At 39.7% G+C, this 12794-nt stretch overlaps 1 protein-coding gene across 7 annotated transcripts in view; it reads left to right on the top strand.

Annotated features, from left to right (window-relative positions):
* The window catches only part of slc2a9l2 (solute carrier family 2 member 9, like 2), a 268703-nt gene that overhangs the window by 16332 nt on the left and 239577 nt on the right, over positions 1-12794 (top strand). For all 7 annotated transcript variants that reach the window (XM_076987952.1, XM_076987944.1, XM_076987918.1 and 4 more), the window contains exon 2: positions 11991-12070. In XM_076987952.1, the coding sequence (XP_076844067.1) occupies positions 12008-12070 (63 nt within the window). In that variant the 5' untranslated portion in view covers positions 11991-12007. The remainder of the gene's footprint in view (positions 1-11990; positions 12071-12794) is intronic.

Genomic DNA, 12794 nt, shown 5'->3' with positions numbered 1-12794 from the left:
GTATTTATAGACTAGTCTGTCGAATTTTCCTACCGTGTCCGTTGGCATCGCGTATTTGTAGACGTATCTCTTAGTTTGTTTACCTTATGGAAACGTCGTAATGTAGCGCAATTTAGCGTTTAAAAAGTAGTATTTGTAGACGTATCTCTTAGTTTGTTTACCTTATGGAAACGTCGTAATGTAGCGCAAATCAGCGTTTAAAAATTAGTATTTGTAGACGTATCTCTTAGTTTGTTTACCTTATGGAAACGTCGTAATGTAGCGCAATTTAGCGTTTAAAAAGTAGTATTGTAGACGTATCTCTTAGTTTGTTTACCTTATGGAAACGTCATAATGTAGCGCAATTTAGCGTTTAAAAAGTAGTATTTGTAGGCGTATCTCTTAGTTTGTTTACCTTATGGAAACGTTGTAATGTAGCGCAAATCGGCGTTTAAAAAGTAGGATGAGCTTTAAAATAAAAGTTTTATTTTGCGTATTAGTGTATACACGGCTCAATCATTATCATGCGGAAATATCCAAGTCCCTATAAATAGGTAATAACAGGTAGTAAAATCAACTAGTTAACTTAATGCACAGTTGAAAACATTGCAATTGCAAACAAAGAAGAAATTATAAACAAGAATTAACTTACTGCACTATTGAAAGGACTAAATAATACTGCACTGTTGAAATTCGCTAGCAGGCAGGAAAAATCGATGGGTGTAGTAGGCGGCCACCAAAATATTGACGTAAAAGCGACTTGCGCATGCGCAGTAAGCCTTGGTATGAATTTTCGATGGGTAGGAAAAATCGACAGAACACCGGACCCGAACGCCGTCCTGTCCGGACCCAATCACATTCCTGATTAACTGGATACGGACCCAAATGCCAAAAAAATTTTAACGGGAGACTATATTTTAAACCGGAGAATTTATTTTCAGACGAGTGTTACGTTCACCACCCATTTGAGTGTTACGTTGCCCCCCCCCCAAAATTATAATTTTGTCACTACTAACTGCTAAATTTGCTGTAAAATCTGTGAAATCTTTTAAGAAATCTGAGTAAGGCCCTGGTGGTCTATATACATTTGTTAGGGAAAATGAACTTTTATTTTCAGATGGACTAATTACATTAATAGACAGCATCTCAAATGAATTAAAGATATCTAAGTATTTCTGATGAATTTCTAAACAATCACGATATATTATACATATTCCTCCTCCTCTGCCTGACAATCTAGGTTTATGTATATAACTATATCCCACAGGAGTGGCTTCGTTTAGAGATAAATAGTCACCAGATTGAATCCACATTTCAGTTAGACATAGAATATCAATTTTCTGGTCAGTTATAAGTTCATTCATAAAAACTGCTTTAGAGTTGAGTGATCGAATATTAATTAATCCAATTTTCAGATCGGTCATATAGGTAATAATTGGATGTGAAGTTTGAATATTAGTTAAAAACTTAGGACGGACTATTTTCTTATGATTTAATTTAACCCGGGGCACAGACACAGTCTCAATCCTATGGGATCTTGGTGACACCTCTAAGCAGCTTGCAGACAGACGGTTTAGCCCGTTAGTCTGCGGCCTGGTCGCGACTCTGGTTAGTCAGCAGCTCCTAGTACTACACTGCCCACTAACTAACAGGCTACGGGCTATGCTGCAAGATAACAGGGCAGCGCCATCCCGGGTGGGGTGGACACCGTCCCTGCCTAAAAGACCAGGCTTGCCCTCGAACTCTTTCCAATTATTAATAAAGCCCACTTGATTTTCGGAGCACCACTTGGACATCCAGCAGTTTAACGACGTGAGCCTGCTGTATTGCTCATAACCGCGCCACATTGGGATGGGGCCAGAGCAGATTACGGCATCGGACATCGTCTGGGCTAATTTAATCACCTCTTTAACATTAGCTTTAGTCACTTCTGACTGCCGCAGACGTATATTGTTGGCCCCTACATGTATAACTATCCTAGAGAATCTATGGGCTAGCAGTCTAAGGTTGCCACTAATGTCCGGCGCTCTGGCTCCCGGTAAACAGCTGACTGTAACCGCTGGTGCCCCTACAGGAATAGCGACTTTCACGTGCCGAACTATAGAGTCTCCTATCACCAGAGTCTCCTCAGCGGGCAGGGTTGCCAACTTTTGACGTTCGCTTGGAGTGAGATTTTAACCTGGAGCCGGTGGCGAGTGTATTTTGTTGAGCGGGGGGGGGGGGGGGGGGGGGGGGTTATAACGATTCAGTGTCGCGGAGTCGCGGAGGCGCTAGTTCTCCCTGGCGCGTCCACAGCTACTACAGACCCTGTCTCTCTGTCCCTCAATAGTGAGTGGACGCGGCGCTCTAAGCTTTCCACTTTCGCCACAAGAGAAGTAACTAACTGGCACCTCTCACAAATACTATCACTATTACTATCAGTGGCGAAAGGGTCTAGACTAAACATGCCATACTCCGAACAAGAAAACAAACCAACACCAGCCATGAATAATCTAGTGATCTCAGACTGTCTCAATCCCACATCATTGGTGCCGACGTGAATAACTATCTTTGAGTATCTACGTTTAGCCAGCACCTTTAGATTAGCCCTGATGTCAGGTGCTCTAGCCCCCGGGGTACACTTGACTATGGCCGCTGGTGTCTCTAACTAACATAACTAACCCTAACTCTGACGTCTGGGCCAAGATGAGGCTTCAGACAGGAAGATAATCAGGTTCTTATAGCTGTGATGGGTTTATGGGTTATAGCTTATAGATGTGATGGGTTTATGGGTTATAGCTTATAGGTGTGATGGGTTTATGAGTTATAGCTTATAGATGTGGTGGGTTTGAGTTATAGCTTATAGATGTGATGGGTTTATGAGTTATAGCTTATAGATGTGATAGGTTTATGGGTTATAGCTTATATATGTGATGTATTTGCTCCACTCATTGGTAAAAAAAAGAAAGATGAAGCTCTATTTGGGTGTCAGAAGCTCTCACAGTTTGAACTATGTCCTCCTATTTATTTTTACATTCTCAGCAATATTAAATCCACTCATATCCACAAGTATATTTATCAGTATCACACAGTGTGTAAAGTGTAAAGTGACCTGGTGACCTGAGTGTTGCTACCATCTTGTCCTACCTGCTCTCCCAGGTGAGGTACAGGTACTCGGGTCCCCATGTGCTGTCAGTTAGCAGAGCGTGAGAGTCGTGTTTCAGCAGAAGAGCTGAGATCAGAGGAGTCGAGTATGAAGAGCCTCCCTACATCCAAAATGGCTCCAGGCAGCTGTGCTATAGGTCTGGAAATACCTGCTATTCATCTGCTGTTGGGGGGGGGGGGGGGGGGGGGGCAGGGGGGGTGGGGCAGTTCTGCTGTTGTTGGGGCAGGGGGTATTACAGAGTATGCTGTATAAGAGTAGTGGTGTAGTTCTGCTGTTGTGTATACTGTACACTATATTACAGTAGTGGTGTAGTTCTACTGTTGTGTATAATGTACACTATATTACAGTAGTGGTGTAGTTCTACTATTGTGTATACTGTACACTATATTACAGTAGTGGTGTAGTGCTACTGTTGTGTATACTGTATACTAAATGACAGTAGTGGTGTAGTCATGCTGTGTATACTGTATAAGCGTGTGTCTGTGTGGACAGCGTGTGTGTCTGTATAAGCGTGTGTGTCTGTTTAAGCGTATGTGTCTGTGTGGACAGTGTGTGTGTCTGTTTAAGCGTGTGTGTCTGTGTGGACAGTGTATGTGTCTGTGTGGAGAGCGTATGGTCTCAACGTGCCTGTCCTGGTTTACGTAACGTCTCTCTAGTTAATGATTGAGGAGGAGGGCAGAGAGCCAGTTGGGACACACAAGTCCTCGTGCTCTGAGTCTTTCTCATTTACCCATTCTGTCTTTCTCACTTTGATCCAGGTATGTCGTGTTGTCAGCACTGTGTTTGTGTGTGTGTGTGTGTGTGTAGGGGGGGTGGGGTTGGGGGAGGGGTGTTGGTGTTCAGCTGTAAAGCTGATTTGTGGGTTTCTATATTCCTTATTTACAATCTTTTATATTGTGAATATCTTATACTGTATGTCAAAGTCTTGAAGTTTTGATTTTTCATTTGCTGAACAACTGCATTTACACTTTTGCCGTATACGTGTCTCCCTAACACTAGAGAAGACTAATTATACTGTGCTTGCTTTAACCACATTTGTGTAATATTTGTCACTAATTATTGACTGGACAAAGATCATGGAGGTGACTGGTAACGTTGAGACTGATTGAGATCTGTGGCTTTGATAATAATAGTAATAATAATAATAATAATAATAATACATTTTATTTAATGGCGCCTTTCTTGGCACTCAAGGTCACCTTACATAATTTAACAAACAAATTAAAAATACACAATAAAAATAAGTACAAAAAAGAAACATTGCAAGTAAAATTTACAGGTCATAGGCAACTTTAAACAAGTGAGTTTTAAGTTTTATTTTAAAATGTGGTAATGAATCTGTATTACGAAGATCAGCTGGAAGTGAGTTCCAAAGGCGTGGAGCAGCACAACTAAATGCTCTGTTCCCCATAGTGGCAAGACGGACAGGTGGAATAGTGAGATAGATAGAAGAACAAGATCTAAGGGTGCGAACTGGTGTAGCAATATGAAGGAGGTCTAAAAGATATAAAAGGGCAAGATTATGGAGAGCTTTGAAAGTTAAAAGGAGTATTTTATAATTAATATGATGAGAAATGGGAAGCCAATGAAGCTGCTGTAAAACAGGAGTGATATGATGCATTGTAGGGGTCCGTGTAATAATACGAGCAGCTGAATTTTGTACTAATTGTAATTTATGAAGGGTTTTCTGAGGTAGACCAAACAAAAGAGAATTACAGTAATCTAAACGAGAAGTAACCAGACTATGAACCAAGATAGCAGTAGAGTGATGATTAAGAGAAGGACGAAGACGATTTATATTTCGAAGATGGAAATAAGCTGACCGAGTGATATTTATTAACTAGGGCTGCCATGATTAGTCGACTAGTCACGACTATGTCGACTACTAAAATAGTCGACGACTAATTTATTAGTCGATGCGTCGTTTTTTTTCCTCTCCAAACTGCTGCGACAGTTTCCACTGCTGCGTCTGCGGTTCTGTCCTTGACGCACATGCGCAGTTTAGTGGAAACCGGGGTAGACAGTTGACGACATCCCAGGACGTTATACAGACAGGCTCTGGTATCGTGGCTAACCTGTTACGGAACTCAAAAGTGCGGGATCATTTTCCGTAGTCGGGTTCCGAAACGCGTGCAATATCTGCAAGGCAGAACTTGCCTTCCACGGCAGCACAACCACGTACCTGAAGCATGTTGTGGCTACTTGTGACAACGATGAATATTAGGATATTAGGGACCGTCATCTCTGTAATCTAAATTGCTCGTTAGCTGCTAAAGTTACCATAAACAGAGCGTTAACTTAGTACTTACTTATCGCAGGGTTGCCAACTTTTTTTCGGCGTGAGATATCGGATGTGTGGTGTGTGAGCGTGTGAAGACGGTCAAATGCGTGTGTCTCACTCTCAATGCGTGAGAGTTGGCAACCCTGCTTAACGTGGTAACTGTAAAAGTTAACATTAGTGATGGCGATTGGTTTAATTATCCTTAGCACGCATTCGTGTATTTTCTGTAACGTCAGTGAGACCAAAACTTTATTTTTGTGAATAACTCCTTAGTTTCAGGTCCCTACCTAATTTGATTTAAATGTAGCGAAGTTTGATGCCAGAGACTAATGAAAGAAAGAAAAACCTAAAAAAATTCTTTATTAATGTAGGCCTATTTATTTTTGTGTTTTTTAAGGCAGTGCCTTATCCTTATTTTAATAATTGTTTGTTGCAACAAGCTGCATATTTCATTAAAGGTTTAATGAACTATGATCTTAATGGTTTTTATTTTTAGTTATAGCTGAAATCTAATCATGGTTATATAATAGCAGTTGCATTCTAGTGTGATAAGCTGTATGTTTTATATTCAATTAACGTACAATCCGACTAGTCGACTAATCGTAAAAATTAATCGGTGATTAGTCGACTATTAAAATAATCGTTTGTGGCAGCCCTATTATTAACATGAGAAACAAAAGAACGAGTGCTATCAAGGATGACACACAGACTCTTAACCTGAGGAGAGGGAGATATGGAATAATTATCAACCGAAATGCAGAGATTATGACATTTACTTAATGTTGATTTAGTGCCAATCAGTAGAAATTCTGTTTTATTGCAATTCAATTTAAGAAAGTTGAGGGTAAACCAATGTTTTATTTCAAGGAGACAATCAGTAAGAGATGAAGGTGGGAGTGTAGCATTAGGTTTGGTTGAAAAGTACAGCTGGGTGTCATCCGCGTAGCAGTGAAACTGAATATCATGCTTACGAAAAATATATCCCAGGGGAAGAAGATAAATAATAAATAACAAGGGTCCCAGGACAGAGCCCTGAGGAACACCTGAGGTAACCAAAACAGAGTGAGATATAAATGATTTTAACTGAACAAACTGAGTGCGGCCAGAGAGATAAGAGTGGAACCATTGAAGAGGTATATTTGCAATGGCTAAAGAAGAGAGTCTGTCGAGGAGGATGTCATGTGAAATTGTATCAAAGGCCGCAGTTAGATCAAGCAGAAGAAGTATAGATAGTAGACCAGAATCAGCAGCAAGAAGGAGATCATTGGTGATCTTAAGAAGTGCCATTTCAGTACTATGAAGTGGACGGAAACCAGATTGAAGTTGTTCATATAGACCATTATCGGACAAATGAGCATGGAGTTGAGCTGCAACTATTTTTTCAAGAATTTTGGAAACAAATGGAAGATTTGAAATAGGCCCAAAATTATTAAGGTCATTTGGATCTAAACCGGGTTTTTTAAGTATTGGTGTTATAACAGCTGCTTTGAGAGCAAGGGGAAAGACATCAGTGGTAAGGGAAGAATGTATAATGTCTGTAATGAGAGGGGACACATAGGAGAGACTAGCTTTAACAAGAACAGTTGGAAGGGGATCTAATTGACAAGTTGAAGATTTTGATTTTTGAATTAATTTAGAAACATCATTAACTGAGGGAAGAGTGAAAGCTGAAAGTAGATTAGGAGAGGCAAACGGAGGTGATGAAATTAATGCCAAAGGAACAGTTGGTAAAAGTAGTTGCTGGTGGATATGTACTATTTTTGAGGAGAAGAATGATACTAAAGTATTACAAAAGTCAGAACAATATAAATGGGGAGGAAGTGAGTCTGGTGGTTTTGTAATCTTTGCAACTAGTGAAAAGAGGGCCTTGGAATTTCCCTCATTTGAACTAATTAAATTGGAATAATATGTGGATTTAATTGTAGAAATGGAGTCTTTATAATCAAGAATGTGATTTTAATACATCTCTTTATGTACGGTGAGACCAGTTTTCCTGTAAAGTCTTTCAAGTTGGCGACCTTTTGCTTTTAACTGTCTAAGAGTTGAAGTAAACCAGGGTGCAGTGCGAGTGAATGAAACAGATCTGGTTTTGAGTGGGGCAAGATCATTTAGGAGCTTGTGAAGGGATGTATTGTAATGTGAAAGAAGTTCATCTGAAGTGGAAGATGGATCAATACTGGGAAGACTATTGATACAACAAGATAAATGATTCAGATTAATATCCTTAATTTTACGATATGTTATGTTACGTGGAGGGTTAGATTTAGAAAATGGGATATTGACAACAAATGATAGCAACATATGATCAGAAAGAGGAAAGGAATCAGCTTTACAGTCAACAGGTCTAATACCTGAACAACAAATTAAATCTAGAGTATGTCCTTTAACATGCGTGGGGAAATCAATATATTGTTGTAGCCCAAAACTGTCCAACCAAAATATAAAATCCTTTTTAAGAGGATTATTATCATCGTCCACATGGATATTAAAATCTCCCACAAGTATTATGTTAGGTGAAACTGTGGACAGGTGTGTCAGGAAATCAGCAAGTTCGTTAATGAAATCCTTATTATACTTCGGGGGTCGATACAGGGTGGCGATAATAGTGGGAGTTGGTCCAGAGAGCTGGCAAACAGTAACTTCAAACGAGTTGTATACTCTGTTACTGGCGCTACCCTCCACTTCTCGCGGTAGATGATCGCTAGACCTCCTCCTCGGCCAGAATCACGAGGTTTCGCCATGTAAACAAATCCCGGAGGAGTAGCATAATTGAGTTGAGCAAAGTCGTTTGGCTGTTGCCATGTTTCAGGTAAACATAAAAAGTCCAACTTACAGTCAGATATGATATCCTGAATAAGTTGCCCCTTATTCGTAAGCGTGCGGATGTTAAAAGACCAAATTTAATGGTCTTTTCATGATGAGGAGCCGCGGTAGATACGTTAGCTGGGTGAGTAGGGCGAATCAAAACGCCATGATTTGAACAGTACGCTTCGTAATAATGACCCTGGTCACTCCAGACCCTCCTGATATATTTCTATTTAATGTATTTATTAACATTTAATTCCCTCTAATCTTAACAATCTCCTTTACAAGGGTGTCCTCACCAGGACAGGCAGCATTACAGACCTACACACAGTGTTGTAAGCATATAATAATCCAAAAATGTCCACTTTAGCAATAAAACGACAAGAATTCTTTCTTCCAGAGAGACCCACTCTAACTCTTCCAGAGAGACCCACTCTTTAATTCTTCCACAGAGACCAGCTCTTTAACTCTTCCAGAGAGAGCCACTCTTTAACTCTTCCACAGAGACGAGCTCTTTAACTCTTCCACAGAGACGAGCTCTTTAACTCTTCCACAGAGACCCACTCTTTAACTCTTCCAGAGAGACCCACTCTTTAACTCTTCCAGAGAGACCGGCTCTTTAACTCTTCCAGAGAGACCCACTCTTTATCTCTTCCAAAGAGACCAGCTCTTTAACTCTTCCAGAGAGACCAGCTCTTTAACTCTTCCAGAGAAGGTTCAGGCAACCCTGGAGAGGCAGGTGTCCTCCTCCGTAGCTCGGTTAAAATTTTAGGGACAGTTCGCAAGAAACACTCTGTGGAACAAAGACAGCAGTGTCCTTTATCATTTTGATGGATGTCAACAGTGTGGACTCATTTTATAAATAAAACATATGGGGCTTAAAATAAAGAGAATCATCCACTATCATCTCTAAATATCTGTACTGGGTGTTACAAATTCTGTTTCTCTTGAAAGTGCTAAAAGAAGGAAGATTCAATATATTTAATTTTGTTTTTAAAAATGACATGTCATTAGCATTTTTAGTAAGTTTTAGTTCACACAAAGTATGTTGCTCAACATGAAAAACTAGTTGTCTGTGTGTGTTTGTGAGTAGGTGTCTGTGCTGAACAATTCAATACTGTACAAGTTTTAGAATTAAAAGAATTTTGATTAATAGAATTAATAGTAATTAATTAATATCTATGATAAATAATAGTGGGACAAAATCAATTATTGTGGCACACCTTAGATACACTACAGGGTTAGAGGTTGAACGTTATCCCTGATAAATAATTCTCAAACCAACAAACCGTTTGTTAAGCCAATCCTACATTTCTGAATCTTTGCATCAAATATTTATGACCCACAGTATCAAAAGATTTAGATAAATCAATAAAAGGGGCTGCACAGTGTTGCTTATTGCCAATAAACTCAATTATATAATTTAATACTTTTAAAGCAGCTGTGATTATACTGTGTTTTCCCCTAAAGTCTGATAAGCAACTAAAATATTATTATTGACCAAAAACTCTTAATTGATTACTCACAAATCTTTCCAAATCCTTAACTATTACTGACAACCTAGAGGTGGCTGGACCAAGATCTTAGACAACTGCATAACCATCTTTCAACAGCAGAGCAACAAAGGTTCATTTCCATATAGAAGGATTTTCATTAGTAACCAGGGGGAGATAATGTCAAAGGCACTGCTATAAAATCAGCTGCTAATCTAAGAAAATAAGGCTTGAAAGCATCAGTGCCAGTTTAAAACTAAAGGTGATTAACACAATAATCAGTCAGAATATTCTCAGAATATATTCTCAGAATATTCTCTTTTAATATTAAAAGAATCAAACAGAAGTACCGTGTAAGAGACTGGATTAACTTTGCTGGTCACGTTATTGCATGTGTGTGTGTGTGTACATGGATGGTGTGGGGAGGCAGATCAGGTGTGTGCTGTTTTTACCTCTCACAGTGTAGTTGTGTTATGGTTGTATTTGGAGACGGAGTGAGGGGGGTGGGGGAGAGATCAGATTAGTGCTGTTTTTACCCCTCGCTGTGTAACCCCTCCCATCTTGTTCATTTAATCTGCAATTCAACTCCAGGATCACCGTTTTGCCATCAGTCATGTAGTATTGGCCTAATTCCAAAATTGTACCTTATTTCTGTTTTATAGGTTCACTAGTTCACTAGTTGGCAGGGTAAGATAATACCTTTAATTTCAGCATTAAAGAGAGTTGTACACTTCACACAATGTCAGAAGAGCTCACGATGAATGGTGATCTCTTTGGTGTTCCTTTGTTAAAAGATACTAAAGATCTTTACATTAAGTGAGTTGTGAATTATATACATAATTTAGTTTCAAAATAATCATAATAAAGCTTAACAACTTTGAATAATGTACATCTCATTTAAGGATTAAATGAGATTTTAAAATATATTTTAAAATTAATAAATAAACATCTAATTTAAGGTACCTTTAGTTCATTTAATGCTGCATAAATAAGGTTTGATGGTGCTGGACGGGGAGATGAAGCTTTGTTCTTTAAGACTGATTTGCTCATTGCTCTGATCGTTTGTTCCAGTCACAGTGGATCGTGGGTCTGAATGTTTCTGAAGTGCTTGAAGACAGAAGTGGCTGAGTTGAGTCAGTGTTGCATTGGGCACATATTCTCTGTTGATTATCCTTGATGTCATCAGATTATCATTAAATCATGGCACTTTTATTTTAATAATGCACATCAGAAGATTTCCAGATATGTGAGCCTTAAAGAAAAGAATGTAGCTTGACACATCCATGTTATCACAAACCCCTTTCAATCCTCCAGGGAAACCCTGTTCATTATGTGTGCTATGTCAGTCTACTTCCTGTTATCCATTTGGATAGTGTATGCATTGTGTGTCTTTATGGATCACAGTGCCTCCCCCACATCTGACATACGTGGTGGGGCAACACTGCGAGTTGAGCAAGAATGCTTCAAATTTGCACTAATTTAAAATGATTTAGTAATTGTAAGAGTGTAAATGAACATAAAGAAACCCCCCAGTGAGCAGTTGCGTCAAAGGGGAGAGAGGGGGAGAGGGGGGGGGGGGGGGGAGGAGGAGAGGGGAAGCCTTTCTCATGGTTGATTGTTTTTTATGCATATTATGTACGAGTCATCTTAGTTTTATTGACATGATAAGACATTTTATCACAAAGCACTTTGGTACATTGCTCTGGATAAGAGTGTCTGATGGGTACAATGTAAAAATGTAAACATAACATAATGATCTGAAGAAACTTTTGTTTGACAAATTGGGATGTGTGTGTTCATGATTATCCATGTGAGAATAAAGTCGAATTAAAACCTTTCATTACAAATCAGATGTTGCATTAAGGTTAAAGTACAGTTTGTTAAGATCAGCTCACATTGTGTGTTATCTGTGTTACGTCAGTCTCAGTCCATTCTGGATTAAGATTCTCTGTCCAGTCTGGGTTAAGATTCTCAGCCCTGCAGCCCCTCAGGTTTTCAGCTAACTGTCCTGTTGGGTCATTATTAGTCATGCGTCCAGCTGTACAGTATCTAACTGTTACGTACTTTTTCAAATAGCCAGCAGGGGGTGGTAGTGCTATGTAATCAGATACTCTGCATGAACACAGCTGGACAGCAGCTCTTACTCAGACACCCAGTTGCACTGAAGTATGCAGTGAATTAAGTGTATAGTGAATAATTATTTTAAATTAATGTAGTGTGTGTGTGTGTGTGTGCTCTAGCTGCCAATAAGTCCACGTGCATAGTGTGTATATTTTCTGTCTTTCAGGCTCCTGAGCTGCCAAAATGGAGAAGATTCAGAAACGTCCTACAACAGACTGCAAGGAGCTACCAGCTCCACCTAAACAGGTGAATGTGTGCAGGTGCGTGAATGTGTGCACAGGTGTGTGTTGTGTGTAGGTGTGTGAGTGCACTTATATTGGTGTGGGTGTATGTGTGTGTGTGTGAGTGTGTGTGTGTGTGAGTGCATGTGTGTGCGTGTGTGTGTGTGTGTGTGTGCCTGCCTGTGTATTCCTATTTGCATATGTGTCTGTGTGTGTATTTCTGTGTGTGTTTGTGTGTGTGTGTATTCCTGTGTGCATATATGTGTGTGTGTGTGTGTGTGTGTTTGTGTGTGTGTCTGTGTGTGTGTGTGTATATATATCCCTGTGTGCATGTGTGTATGTATATATTCTTGTGTGCATATGTGTGTGTGTGTGTGTGTGTGTGTGTGTGTGTGTGTGTAGCCTGATTTGTGCACGTGAACCAAAAGCCCCACTCAGTTGGTTTGGTTCCAGTCTCCCTCTGGTAGTGAAGGTGGTTTCTGTTCTCATGGTGCTCCTGTTACTACTTAATTATTTTCCTGCCCGTGCAGATCAAAACTTCCCCCACTTGACTACGAAGGGCGAAAGACACGCTGAACCGTGTTTACATTTTTGAGTGTGTTTTTATTCAATTAATGATGGTGTGTAAACTGCTAAATAGCAGTGAATTAGAGATGGAGTAGGAGACCGATTAAGGGAGGAGAACATGGGTGGGGTTGACATGGATGGAGAGAGGGTACTATAGGCGGGTTGATGGATAGATGGAGAGA

Source organism: Brachyhypopomus gauderio, chromosome 2 (assembly GCF_052324685.1).
Source record: "Brachyhypopomus gauderio isolate BG-103 chromosome 2, BGAUD_0.2, whole genome shotgun sequence".
In the NCBI taxonomy this organism is placed as follows: Eukaryota; Metazoa; Chordata; class Actinopteri; order Gymnotiformes; family Hypopomidae; genus Brachyhypopomus; species Brachyhypopomus gauderio.
The sequence above is the reverse complement of the archived record's forward strand: the minus strand, read 5'-3'. Positions and strand labels throughout refer to the sequence as shown.